Here is a 14,864-nt window from a genome sequence, read left to right on the forward strand (position 1 = left end):
ACCTCGCTGCCACGATGTTAAGGTGTCAGGGCTGATAACATGTCCATTTCTCCCAGTATGTAATGTACGGGTGAAACTGACCTGTCCTTTTCTTGAATCTGGAGTTGTTGTTCTTGTTGGCTGATGATTTCTTGGCTTTATTAATACAATAATATATCAGTGCTTCAAAGCTCTCAGACCCTGCAGGGACTCTCACTGCACCTAAATGCTCCCTGTGTGAGACAAACACAATTATGCATTACTTCACACCGCCACCAGGGTGCACTATACGCTTTGATGAACTACTCCTGATCAAACTGAGATTTAGCCTTTGTTTGGCTGCCCAAAGCCAAATGCGCTGTTAAAGCCTTCATGACAAAAGTACCATTCATCAACATCATGTACTGTGCAATTTAGCAACTGATCAACTTTTGGCGAATTGCAAGAAAAGCCTTGTTAGATATTAAAATACTGTTTATCATTGGACTTTTTTGCCACTTTTCATTGGTCATCAGCATGAATATTAAATATCAAATCACATTTATTTTTTGAAAAACAAAAACTCTTCTTCATTAGATGGGTATCTGCAAATTAAAAGCACATTGTATTAGTTCAGTTAGTCTGGTGAGTTGAATTTAGCATTTCCCCCCCCCCACTCATTTAATACAGAATACACCTAAATTAACATGAATAAACCTTTTACCTCATGTTGTACACTGCTGCCATGCTGCCAGCACTGTCCAATCAAATTACAATTAGCCAAAATCTCCTGTTTCCCAGTAAGCTCACTGGTTTCCTATTAAACTGACCACAGGGGTCACATTTCCTGTAAAGTGTTGTCTTTAATCGCACATGCCATTCCTCTATCATGGCAGAGATCATGACACTCAAACGTCCATACTGAAGAGTCAGGCAACAACTCATGGATTCACAAGGCACAGAAACACAAAGCGTTTACAGACAGTCTCCCCTGCTGCTGAGGCTGTGGAAAGAGAAAGTGAAAGTGATTAATAGAGGGGGAGGTAGACATGACTGAGCACTAAAGTTCGCCACATCAAACACACTCTGGTTACCATGAATACACTGTACAGTGGCTTCACCATGCTGACAGGAGAAGAGATGGCAGGGAGGGGAGAATGGCCAGTAAAGAACAGTCACATAAAAGAAAGGAACCAAACCACTAGGACGACAAAATGTGATAAGAAATTTTAGTTTGAGAACTGCTGTTACTGATTCGGCATCGAGAAAGAGTATTTAGAAAAGGCATGCATGATATTTTTGTACATGGAAACAAATTTTTAAAGGGGAATATCCAAGTGTGCCTCTCAAAGGGCGCAAGTGCAACATTTCCTGGAGAAAAAAAAAAGTAATGATCACAGAGATGCTTTGAAAAGCAGTGCTGAAAAAGGCTAAAAAATGGCATTGTTTATATACCAGCAATACAAATTTTCAGGATATTTACCAAAAAAGATAGTGTATAATTGTTATCATGTAATGAAAAAAATCTTCTAAAAAAGTCATTCCCCTTTAAATGAGAATGATTTAAGATCCCCGCCTGCAAACCCCTCCCCTTTCAGACATGGATTCGACCCTTACCTATTGTGGTGTAGAGGACCTGGTCACAACAATGCTGCCCAGATAGCTGAGATCAATCAAAAACAGAGAGGGTAAGACTACCAGTGTCTCCAGAGAAAAGCGCCGTCTCTACTCTATTATGAGGATGAGTGTTGCAAGAGATGAGAGCACACTCATCCCTGGCAACAAAGGCCGCCTAAGAAGGCCACCGTGATGGTCAAAGCCCTGAGTTAGAGGAAGTGAGAGAAATGGAAGGAAATGAGTTGGAGAGGGTGAGTGATGTGATCAGCCCACAAAAGAGGACAAAGAAGGAAGAGCCATGGGATCATCATGGATGCACTAGAAAATCCTTAACCATGAGAAATGTTAAACACTACAATAATTTCTTATATCAAGATTACACTGTTTAAAGGTTAAAGGAGAATAGGATTTGAAGAAAATCAAAAATGAATGGAAATTTATCCTGTGAACCCAATAAGGAGTTATACTGGAGGACATGGACATTTGTGCATATGTAAATAGTTTATAGTAAGATGTACATGTAAAAATATTTTTATCAAAAAACGCAAAAGCATGGTAGCTTTGCTTTTGCGGCACAGATGATGAATAACGAACTCCTTTGTCATTTTGGAGCCTCCAATGGTACGGTTCACCTACCCTGGAGAGGGTTCTGAGGGGAGCATCTCCTCATCTGTCCTTCTCTGAGATGGCATCTGGCCGAAAGCATCACTGCTCTCCGTGGGGGGTGAAGGGGACTGGGAGGGGTAGCTGGCCGCGGCTGTGGCAAAGGCCATGTGGGCACGATAGCTGAGGCTGGGCCGCTGGCCACTCTGGCTTTGGGTAGGTGAAGTGGCAGGGGAAGAGGAGAGAGACCTTCGGGAAAAGGAGACACTGGCAGGGTGACGGGCACTCTCGGGCATCTCTTGAGAGCGGGAAGACCGCAGGATGCTGGGACGGGGAGGAGGGCGGACGAGAATGTCTGGAGAGCCGGCGTGTGAGCTGGGAGGGGTCTGGGTCAGTGGGGAGAGTCGTGACGGTTGCAGGACCACCTGCTGCAGGCCGAGATCCATCCTTCGTGCTGCCCTGGGGCTCAGCCAAGGCTGGGCCTCGGACCTCCAGCCGTCCGAGCTCTCACTGTGCAGTGTGCTTGGGCTCCCCATGCGAGCCGTGGCGCCTAAGTAAGGCAACACTGGTACGCCCATACCGTGGGCAGTGTGTCTCAACTGCCCCAGAGTCTGGGCCTGTTGCATAGTTATATGCTTGGCTGAAGGGCCCTGAGGCGGGAACCTGCCGGGAGATCTGCTCAGTTGGGCTCTAGGGGCCTCCAGCTGGAGGAAAGCAGAGCTTGAAGGGAGCTGAGAGGTGGTGCTAAGAGTGCGACTATGGGAGGGGTATGGCGGGGGCTCGGGGAGGTCCCGGTGGAGATATGAGGAATGACGTGGTGGAAGAGTGAGACGGGGACCCTCCTGACCCAGAAAGGGGAAGTCAGGAGGCTGCCAGATCTCGGTTGAGCGAGAGGAGGGAGGGCTATGCACCAGTGGGAGGGCGTGGCCGGAGGCACCGTACTGATGGATCCTCAGCTCCTCCCTCTCCTCTGGGATGGTGGGATGGCGAAACGGCCCCTCGGGGGGGTATGAAGGTGAGGAGGACATGGCAGAGCTACGTGGACTAACATCAGGCATGTAAAACGGAGGGTGAAGCTCCACCTCAGCACCACTACCTAGATAGCCATAGAAGGGGCCTGGAGGGAAGACCCTGTGAAAATGGGAGACCCGGCTCTGCCCTGTGGCCTGAAGCCGACTACCCTCCGAGATGCTCATACCTTCCATGGGTCTCTGGAACCGGGGGCTGTAGGCTGGGGGCTGCATGTAGGACTCCTGGCTGGAGGACACAGGGGATATCTGGGGCCTGAGGGTGGCCATGACTGGGGGTAGGGGCCCTGGGTCATCGTTCTCCTCATCTGATTGGCGGAACTCAGGATACAAGTCTGATTCCTCCACAAAGGGAAAACCCTCAATGCGTCTGGGCTTGAGGGATGTGTCGATGCCACTGGGGTCCATGATGAATCTTCCATCGGGTCCACGGCTGATCAGCTCGATGGGCGTGGTAACCTCAGACTCGTGCTTGGACACGCTGTACTTCTTACTGGTTATTGCTCTCTTGGTTTTCTTATAGAGGGAAAGCTCTTTCTCTTTCCTGGGGCTTGGCAACTTCTTAACGTATAGACTGTGGCCACCCACGCTGGCCAGAGATGGGGGCCGGGAGGAAGCAATGCTCTCAGGACTGATCTTCCCAGAGGACAGCCTATCAATCAAAAAAGACATGGGGCTTAGGGCCAAGCCCTGTGGAATACCAGAACTTAAAATCAGCACTATAAAAACAAGAACCACTCCATATTTAGACATGTGGAATATAATCAAAAGGAAATGGCATGATATTACACATTCTAAATGAAAAAAAAGAGAAATTAGCCTTTATCCATGCAGCTGTTTTCATAATAGTGATTACATTAAACATTGACCTTTATTTATTGGCCATCTTGTCTAATAAAACTGAAAGACGATGTCAGGATGAGACATAATGGAGAACAACAGAATGGGGACAGGACACAGAAACACATACATTTATACAGGCACCAGTGGGCCAACAAAATATCAGCTAAACTATATCTTCACCCAACTCTTCAATAATAATCCATCTTCCTGACTTTAAACGGTCAAACAAGTGTCAAAATTAGGAGCAGCTGTGGGCTGAAGTTGTCTATTCCCCCACAGAAGCATTTTAGCTCTGCACCACTAACTGAAAACATGCAGCTACGGCAGACAGGCGCATGTTAGCGCCTGCTGCAGAGAGAGATACAGGTGCAAGCACTCACTGAGGGCTGGTAGATGGGGGCCTGTAGCTGCTCCTGTCTGGCTCTTCCCAGTAGGGCTCAATGCCAGGCAAGGGGGTAAGAGGAGGCCTGCGGTGACAAAAACACAACAGAGACGGGGCAGAGTCGGCCGTCAACCAGACTATGGTTCCACACTGCTATGTGGAAATGGGTGGGATGGGAGCATGAGACTGCAGCTCTATTAAGACCACAATGGAATCAGATAAGAGCGTGAATCCCAGTTTCAACTGGGTTGGAGGTGCTACCCTTAATGTTCCCCTTCCTTTATCTCTGGTTAAATGTAAGAGTGACATGCTGCCATGCCTGCACTGATCGATTCAGAGAAGCTGGGGGGTAAGCATCATGTTCATAAATTTGTTCTTGCACTATTGAAAGGTTCTATCACAACCTGACTGGACGGCAAAAAAAAAAAGAAAAAGCTTGAGAAGATTGTTTGTAATGGTAAATCAATGCATCTCACTGCTGAAAAGCAGGGGTAAGCACAGATGCATTTATAGCAGCCACTTTAGTGACCACTCAAATCCTCCTCCATGCATCCCTCACGTTAACACAGCAGCTGCTAGGGTCAGCTGTTTGATTTCCCAAACTGTACATGCTCTCTCTCTGTCTTTCTCTCTCTCAAGCCATGTGCCTGGTAGTCAACAGATTTGCAGAAGTGCAAAGTATAATGGATGTTACCATGCACTGATACTTACGGAGATTCAATGCTTTTCCTTGTGTGCGTAATCGATAGTGGAGGATCTAAGGGCAAATCACACAATGCCACATCAGCATGACAATATGCTTCATATCTTTATCTCAACCACTGCAATGCTGAAGCTGGTCAAATGTAAAAATTGCACACAAAAAAAAATCACCAATCCTTTAAATTTGTTATACGCAACAACAGTAGTGCAGAAATGATACATTTCAGCTTTAAACCAGGAATGCAAAAGAGAGACAGTGTCTTGGAGTTTTGAAGGACTCACCTCGCTTGCGTTTGAGCTTGCGGCGATGCTGTTTGTTGACGAAGCACGCAGCAAGCGTGCTGAAAAGGATGGCAGCTGCCAAGAAACAAATGGTGGCCACGATGCCGGCCACCACTGGCCTGGCCAGCCCCTCGTCAGAGATCTCTGTGGGAGGGAAGGGGTCTGAGAGAGGAGACAGACTCCGAAACATGAAATTAGGATGGATGAATGCAGCAAGCGTGTATTCACAAAGCAGGTTAACGTGATTGTTGACTGTGATTCAGTTAGTGTGCATTACAAAGCAAACTATAGCAAAATGTTAACATAACTGCAGCCTATCAGATTGCCTATTTAGATCGAGGGGGCGCGCGGCTTTCAATTTTTTTAACCCAAGTGGATTTTGAATGCAACTTCCAAAAACAAATCAGTATCTTTAATAATTAAGTTTATTGAGTTTATCTAAAACACTGTGGCAGAAATAAAATCTAAATTGAAAATTTCAGCTTTTTAATTTAAATGAAAATGCATGGTGATCTATTAAAATGTATTAGCTCAATCAGTAAGCAATTTTAGCTTTACATTAGCTTTGTTAAAAAGTTTTTTTTGTTCATATCTTAAATGAGCCAGGACTGCCATTGTTGCCCCCTCCAAAAAAATAGGTGCATGATTACTCTGTATTGCATCTACACAGCAAAAAAAAAGATGAAGAAAAGGAATACAGTAGGGCACTAACTACAATGAGCAGCAGGGGGCAGTTAAGCTCAAGGTGGCTAAAGCAATGAATTTGTGCATTTTAACTATGCCCCTTATTCTCACCTGTACTTGAAACTCCCACCACATTACTGCTCTCACTGACAAGATCATCCATTACAGCTAGCGCTCGGAATTCATACCAAGAGTCCTGGGAGACAGAGAAACAGGTCAGTGGGTCACAAATCCTGTGAGGCCAACAGGTTGAAGTGTCAGATCTACCAACAGATTTGTAACAAGAACATTTGTAGCAGACTCCACTGTATGTCAGACTGAATTAAAATGACATCCTTTGAGCTTTTCAGCTGAAATGCATTCCCTCACTGCAGCTCTCTCAATAATCACAGAGCTGCCATGCTCTGACACAAACGCATGGAAATCACTCATTTTAACTTGAAATTATATATATCAATATTTTTTTAAATACAATTTTCACATTACAGAAGTAGGGTTTCAAATTGCAAATAATCGTAACTTTAACTCCACCTATATTATTGATGGGTTACTTAAAGAGTATACATACAAACACACACAGACACTATATAAAAAATAAATGATGTCAAAGCTTAATTTTCAGCTGCCATTATTCCTTTATCACATGATCCTTCAGAAATCGTTCTAATATGCTGATTTCTTATTATCAATGTTGAAAACAGTTGTGTTGCTTAATATTTTTGTGGAAACCATGATGCATTTTTTTTTTTGATTGACGAATAAAGTAAAAAAAACAACAAAAAAACAGCATGTATTAGAAAAATAAATAGTTTGTAACTTTTTGTAGAATATTTTGTAAAAGTATTAATTAACAAAATCTTACTGATCCCAAACTTTTGCATGTTAGTGTATACTATAAATATAAATGTATTTGATTCTATTTTCTACAAAACCCCAGTGGCAGCATTAATTGCATTAAAAAGGGATTTACGTGGATATTAGTAGTGACATTAACACAGTAAGTGTTACCTGAATGAGGTCTCTTGCTATGATCTCAGTCTCAGTGGCAGGAATCAAGTCATCCAGAACCTCCCACCTTTCTCCCAGACGAAACTCAATGATGTAACGGTCGATTGGTGAAGAGTGATTGGCCGGAGAAAGCCATGTCAACAATACACCCTGCTGTGTCCGGTTGGCTGTGAGGCACCGTGGTGGAGTTAGAAGCACCAGTGGTTCAGGGGTACTTATGGGATACCCTAGGAAAGATAAAAAGAGGTTGTAAGTACATCTCATGTGGAGGGTCATTCATTGGTCCATTACACAATAGAGTTTGTAATGAAGTACCGCCTACCTCCTGTAGTCACAGTGACTACCTCACTGAAGGGGCCGGTGCCCAGCTTGTTCTGGGCCAGCACACTGAATTGATAGGCAGTCTTTAACTCCAACCCCTGGACCATCAACCAAGTCTGAGAGCCGGGCACAGGTATGGACAGCCAATCATGTGGCCCTAAATCATTCTTCACCTTCCTATTGGATTTTAACAAAGGGTTGCATTAAAAATGCATGTTACCTTAAAAATCTGAGTTTGTCAAGCATATCACATTCAGTATTTCTTGAAATACAGTGAAATGTAAATGAATTGATCTTAAACTGTCCCACTGATTCATTGCATTTGCAATTCATAATAAGTGCTTTAACACAATGGGAAAAAAAATTACTAGACTAATTCACGAGTATATGTAGAAAAAGTGAGGAAGGAACTATATTTAGAGGGGGTTCTGGCATGACTTACACCGGGCCATACCAGACCGAGAACGTCTGTTCAAAGCCTCCGTCATATCCAGGTTCCCAGGAAACGTTAGCGGAGCTTGTGGATGCTGACACGTGGACATTAGTTGGCGCATGTGGACTAGTGCCTGAAATAGGGTCATTTTTAATTAGCAGTGATTTCAACCTTTAAATTCAGAGGTGTAAAGAGTACCTAAAAACCATACTTGTGTAAAAAGTACCTTAAAGCGAAAATGACTCCATTAAAAGTTACAAGTCACCAATTCCAGTACAACTTGAGTAAAAGTCTTAGGCCTGGTTTCACAGACAGGGCTTAGATTAAGCCAGGATAAGGCCTTAGTTCAATTAGGGCATTTAAGTAGTATTTAGAGATATGTCAGAGCAAGTTGCTTTCAGTTAAAACAGCTAAACCATCCATTTTACCCTGGGACTAGGCTTAAGCCTTGTCTGTGAAACCAGGGGCAATATCTGATTTTAACAGTAATTAAGTATTTTATCTCTTATACTATGGTCTTGCTGAATACTCGACTCAGATTGGCTGGAAGATATACAATAAAACAGTTTAATGCACAGGTACTTCCAAGTCAGTTTAATCACAGTTCTATATTAATGTGCTGTTTTCATGGAAGCGCACACACGCATACGTCACTCGGAGATCATGCTGTGATCATGCACACACAGAAACATTCAGGAGCACAGAAACTTGTTATCAATGCTGCCCGCAACTTTTTGTAATAAAATAGCTTCGCTACTGAATCGCTACATTATATTTCTCAGCAACTGGGCTAACATCGCTGGTTTTGAAGTAATTCAACTCACAGCTTCATTATTAATAAAGAGAGACGCTATACAGACACTGGTAATTCACACACACACACATCTCTCTCTCTCTCTCTCTCTCTCTCTCTCTCTCATATGAATTCAAATAAATGCTATAATTCATTCATTCAAATAAATGTAATCTTACGGACTACTTTACGTCTGATTCAAAGCGGACAGAATGCTAGATCTAACGAGCTGTAACTGATGAAAATAACTTATTTTTACCCTTCAGGTCAAATATTGAACTGCAAACATAAATAACAGCTTTAAATAGTCAATGCTGGCAAATTACCATGGTATAAGCGGGATAATCCACGGCTAGCTGTGCATTAAACAATTTGAATGCACTCCTCTTCGCGCCAGGTGAAAATAAACTATGTTTATTTTAAAAACTGTTGATGTGTCGAAATAAAACTAAACACCTCCATATTGCAAAAGGGCATATGTAAACCAATATCCTTCAAAAAGGTCTCTTCAATATAATGGATAAATAAAATATATGCACAAAACATAGTTCCTTCGATGCCCTGTAGATGGCGATATCAATTCCATGCAAAATGTAACGAGTAATTGCATTACTCATCACAAATCTATAGTAGTAAAGAGTACATATACCTATTTAAAAATGTAGTTACGTAGAGAGTAAGAGTTGCTGATATCTTTGATAGCGAAACTTTAAAGTATTCAACTTTGGTACATTACTTTTCCCCCTCACTGTTTGTGCTATGGATATATGACGCATCAAATCATGTTTTTTGAGCTGAGCTATTTCTTGCTAAATTATTGTACTTAGGACTGGGCTCTTTTGCCTTGGGCCAAGAAGTAACCAACCAAAACATCTTACCAACCACACAGCAACAGTTTTGTATAGGCAAGCACCTTCTTGTTTTATCTTTAATCTTACTCTCTTTTATGATAACACTCAGGCAGAAACTGTCAATTATAATTACATAAACTTAAATTATACACTACCGTTTAAATGTTTGGGGTCGGTAAGTTTTTAATGTTTTCTGAAAAAAGTCTATGCATTTATTTGATCAAATATACAGTAAAAACAGTATCAGTGTGAAATATTACTAAAACTTAAAATAAGCATTTAAATGTATTACATTTTAACATATTTATTTTTAAATGTAATTTATTCCTGTAATGGTAAAACTGAATTTTCAGCAGCAATTACGCCAGTCTTCAGTGTCACATAATCCTTCAGAAATCGTTCTAATATGTTTATTTGTTGGTCTATATATTTTTTTTTTTATAATTACTTTTAATATTTTTGAGGAAACCGTGATACATTTTTTCACCTTTCTTTGATGAATAAAAAAGTTCAAAAGAACAGCATAAGAAAAAGGTCTTAGCCAGGCTGTTTGTCCCAAAACAACTACTTTCCAACATGGATCCAGCTTTGTCAGACACAACTAGAGAGATTCATGAGGAACTGAAAAACAGGAGATCCATTTGTCTGACCTGAGCCTCCTCTCACTTATGTTTTCTGACCAGACAATAAACAAACTCCAAGCACAGACTGACCCAGGCTGATAATAGCAGCAGAGCACCGGGCACTGAAGACGATGAAGACTCTGAAGAGGAGAATGGATTCAGGAGTTCCATCACATCTCTTATCGGCACCTAGCAGCTGCGGAGAATCTGTTAATTGCTCCCTCATTAAGCATAATCTTTAGACTGTCATGACACCAGTCCATCACCAAACAAATAAAGTGTGTGTGGGGTTGTGTGCCTGCTGACACATTACTTGTTATCCGAGGGTGAACTCACAGACGTGACAGCTGAGTTAGAGCCTCCACGAGCTACACTGCCCCCCTACTGTAATGACTCACTTGTGCAGCTTGGCTGGGAATCACAATGTCCTAGCCTACACTTCCTGTCTGGCACATGATGACAAATCACATATGTGACGTATTTAGTGTCCTTAAAAAAACTTCAAAATCATAGATAGATAGATAGATAGATAGAGTCATTTACCTATTACAAAAAGGCGTGTGCTGGCAGTGATGCTTGTTACTACGTTGGTGGCAACACATTCCCACTCTCCATGATCCTCTTTGCTCAGAGACATGAATTGCAAGCTACCACTTGATAAGATGTTATGTTTACTTCTGCTGGGCTTCCCGACCTTGACAGAGCACAGAATAATAAAGTGTTTATGAGTGTCTATCCATGGCAAGGGTGATATATATTACAGGCTACTCAGTGGGTCATGGTACCTTTCTCCATACGATGGTTGGAATCTCAGGGTCTCCAGAAGCAGCGCAGGGGATGACCAGCTCTCTCCCCGCCTCCTGACGGTACTCCCCCCCGGGCCTCACGTTGAAGTAAGGGGGGTCCTGGGGTCACATGATGATGTTCAACACACAAACCTTCAAGGAAAAAGTGATTCCTCCCGTTATGACCCCTTTAAATTAAGATGCGCTGACTCACCTTTAGCACCAGAGTGGCCGGAGGGGATTGTCCCATGGTACCTAGGACATTGTAAGGCACACAGGTGTAGGTGCCAAGGGAGTCTTCAGTGACCTCTGCCACCCGAATGCTTCCATCTGCCATTTGGCTCCATCCAGGATACTGTGAGAGGAGCAGAGGAGGACAATCAGTGATCTGAAGTGTTGCCAAACATTCAAGAGTCTCGACATTTCAGACGTCAGAAGTCTACCCATTACAGACCTTCTCGATTCTGAGTGGGTAGCCATCTTTCTCCCATCGGACTGAAATAACTGGAGGGTTGGCATCCACTGGGCACCGAATGATTCCCGGCAACTTTCTTGGGGCATATATGACAGGTGGCATGTTCACAACACGGGCAGGGTCTGCCGAGAGGATACAGTGAAAATGTTAGTTATGGTAAAGTAGATTAAAAAACATTTGAAAAGAAAAATTGAAAGCCAACATGAAATGGCAATCGCAAATCAATTTACTTGTGTAATGAGAAAAACAATGTGTAGGGAAGAACAGAAATTTTTATCCACTGAGATTTCGGTGGATTGTGAAAAGTGGGTCTTGTCTCTATATAAAGGTGAAGTCACGTAAGCAAAATTTCTGCAAATTTTTCACAGCCAAAAAAGGTCCACTGTCTATTGTCAATAGTGTGGCGATGAATGAAGCACCACTCACACAGAAGTCATTTTCAAACCAAGCACCTTTCTGTTGGTCAACCCGGCATAGCCAGGTGAACAACTTGATAGTGTGGATTCTTATTGAAATGACTGGATTTCGCCCAAGAATATTCGCTTAATGCTAAATGTGGTCCTATGTTTTTTTTTTTAATTATGACTTTAAAATTTTACAACAAATCCAGTTAAAACAGCCATCACAATATGATTCATACAAGTTATAGATATAAAATCTTGAATCTTCACTGCAGTGTTCACAGTGTAAGTGATGTGTCGTATCAGAACATGTAAGTGTTATTTAAAGCCCTTCCTGTGAAGTTCTCTCACCTGCGGCAGCCCTGGGGTGTCGCTGACTGATGTAGCACAACCCCAGCGGCACTGAGAAGCGGGCTGCTAATGAGACAGTCAGCCACTGCTCTGCATATGACACAATATAATGTGCTTTTCCACCACTAATCTCTTCTCTCTTCAAACTGTCGTGCTATATTTCCCCTCGGTTAATTCATTAAGGCCCCCTTGTCACGCCTGCCCTGACCTCTTTTCTGCTGTGATGATAGAGTGGGTCATGGTGATACACAGGGTGGTAAATTGAGAGGAAAAAAAGCAATCTTTCATATTTATACACCCTTTTCTCCCAGAAAGTTCACATTCAAGACAATACACATTTTCTCTACACATTGCATTTTCTTCCCATTGCAACAATCAATATTGACTTTATTTTTTTATTGGAGAGATCCAGAATCTACATAACAGGGTTGCTGATTAATAATATGATATATTACAATATAATATGATATATTACAATATAATATAATATAATATAATAACATTATTTAAGGTATACATATATATATATTAAGGTATAAGGTTTTTAACTCTATACTACTAGAAAAAGAAACAAAGAATGTGCATCAGGTATGTTTTGCTTTTTTATGTTTTAACTAAATTAAGAAGTCAATGTAAATTTTATAGTTATTTATTATATTGTTATATTACAATGCTATCATATTTTGTGCAGGCAATTAGCTTATTTTCAAGCCCCAGCTGAGCCAGGAGTCCTTTCTGTGTGAAGTTTGCACGTTCTCCTCGTGTCAGCGTTGGTTTCCTCCGGGTATTCTGGTTTCCCCCACACAGTCCAAAGACATGCAGGTTAGGTGTATTAGACAAGCCAAATTGGCAGTAGGAGTGTGTGAGTGTGTCCCAGTACTCTCGTATCTAGGTTGCGTCAGGAACGGCATCCGGTGTAAAACCTGTGCCAAATCCAATGTGTGTGTGCAGGTAATTTCGATGAAGCGAACCCTGCAAATGAACGCTAGGAAAATATAATTCGCTTATTTTGTTGTAAATAAAAAAAAGCCTGACAATGTCACTGTTAAATACCTATAAGTATTGGGGTATTCCGCCATTTTTCTCACTGACAACTCATAAAGATTGGGGCTCAAAGAAAGTGGTATGTTTGAATTGGTGGTGGCTATCATGTGCATTCAACTCATAAATACAATCTTTCTGACATGGCTTGAACGCACCATGATGTGCCGTCACAACGTGCCTCATCCAATCAGATTTCAGAGTTGGAACTATTTGTTTTATAATAATGAAGTAAAGTTGCTTAAGTGAGAACTCTTGGCTGTCATGTATAACTGTCATGATTCCAATTTTTCATGATGACCACAGGAAGTAAGGCTCTTCCAATCTGTCTAATCAAACCAAGAGAGAGAACGATATAGAGACAGACAGACAGACACAAAGAAGCAGCTCAGACTCAGGGCTTATCCGCCACTTCATCAAGAGTCCTGGTGCAGATGGAAACAAACCCTCAAACCCTCCAGAGAGAGGCAGCAACTAGAACATCTCAGATGCCTGGCAGCCACCACGGCATCTCAAAGGGTGTAAATAGCTCTGTCCCTCTACGTGACAGACACCAATTACATAAAACACCTCAAAGGCACACAAGACATTGACTGAGATTTCAAACGCAGGCCTGGTGCTGCAGGCTTTTTAAGAGGTTGGAGGTGAAACTCACATTGCACGGTCAGGTAAGCTGAAGCAGAGGGGGATATACCCAGGCTGTTGCTAGGGCTGCAGGTGTATTTCCCAGCATCCTCTGGCTTCACTCTGTAGATAATGAGGGTTCCATCAATAAAGATGCGCACACGGAGCTTCAGATCACTGAAGGGAAGAGAAGAGAAATTATCTGTTTGAAAAAATATCATTAAAAGCATTTGTACACAGAGAAGAATTGAAGCTGATATGATGTCTCATTATTATGGAAGCCTGTTTTTGGCTAGAGCACATAATACAGAAGATGATTCTGAGAAAGTAAAAAAAAAAAAAAAAAAAAAAAAAAAACTTATACCTACTTTTTGTGAAAAATACAAGCCAAATTTGTTCAAGTCAAAATTACAAAAATGTTTATAAAAAGCCGCAATTGTGAGATATGAAGTCACAGTTATGAGAAAGATACATTTGTGAGATATAAAATCGCAATTATGAGAAATAGACACATTTGTAAGAAATAATTACATAATGTAGTTGCAATTATGGGAACTACATGCATTTGTGAGATATAAATTTGCAATTATGAGACAGACACATTTGTGAGATATAATGTCACAATTAAGAAATATAAATAATTTTTTTAGATATAAATATAAGATAACCTTTTTATTTTTTACTCTAAGGCAGAAACAGCATTTAATACATTATACAATTCTAACTAACTGGCATTCAGCTGAATTTTAGTTTCTTAAACTAACTAGCTTTGGTTGATTTTACATTACATTTTATCTTTAACAAACTTTTTTCCACGCACAATTTTTTTTAATGAGTTCAAATAATATTTGGCAGACCCCCTGCAGTATTGCTTCGGGCCCACTGAAGACTCTTTCTTTATAGATGTGTATGCCTTCAGATAAAATGCTTCTGAGCAAATAAAATGTTTCTTTTTGAGGTTAATAGTGTTTTTACACAGAGTGGTACAGTATGTTGAATGTTCCCGTGAACATCCGTCCGCCCCTCACACTATTCTGGCCTGTTTCCACAGAGAGGAAC

General features: G+C 41.6%; 1 protein-coding gene across 8 annotated transcripts in view; it reads right to left on the reverse strand.

The window, feature by feature from the left end:
- The window catches only part of igsf9ba (immunoglobulin superfamily, member 9Ba), a 66,205-nt gene that overhangs the window by 4,713 nt on the left and 46,628 nt on the right, over positions 1-14,864 (reverse strand). Inside the window, exons 7-21 of one of the 8 annotated variants that reach the window (XM_082179588.1) lie at positions 13,837-13,982; positions 11,368-11,510; positions 11,128-11,268; positions 10,914-11,033; positions 10,672-10,822; positions 7,871-7,994; positions 7,430-7,605; positions 7,108-7,334; positions 6,211-6,295; positions 5,416-5,577; positions 5,143-5,188; positions 4,430-4,516; positions 2,212-3,858; positions 1,576-1,621; positions 70-961 (exon numbers count right to left, since the gene is read on the reverse strand). In XM_082179588.1, coding sequence (XP_082035714.1) covers positions 1,576-1,621; positions 2,212-3,858; positions 4,430-4,516; positions 5,143-5,188; positions 5,416-5,577; positions 6,211-6,295; positions 7,108-7,334; positions 7,430-7,605; positions 7,871-7,994; positions 10,672-10,822; positions 10,914-11,033; positions 11,128-11,268; positions 11,368-11,510; positions 13,837-13,982 — 3,301 coding nt within the window. In that variant the 3' untranslated portion in view covers positions 70-961. Of the gene's footprint in view, positions 1-69; positions 1,622-2,211; positions 3,859-4,429; positions 4,517-5,142; positions 5,189-5,415; positions 5,578-6,210; positions 6,296-7,107; positions 7,335-7,429; positions 7,606-7,870; positions 7,995-10,671; positions 10,823-10,913; positions 11,034-11,127; positions 11,269-11,367; positions 11,511-13,836; positions 13,983-14,864 lie in introns of those variants that run through there. The other 7 variants (XM_082179589.1, XR_014208622.1, XM_082179585.1 and 4 more) reach the window with 7 other exon arrangements.

Source organism: Leuciscus leuciscus, assembly GCF_965113295.1.
Source record: "Leuciscus leuciscus genome assembly, chromosome: 9".
In the NCBI taxonomy this organism is placed as follows: domain Eukaryota; kingdom Metazoa; phylum Chordata; class Actinopteri; order Cypriniformes; family Leuciscidae; genus Leuciscus; species Leuciscus leuciscus.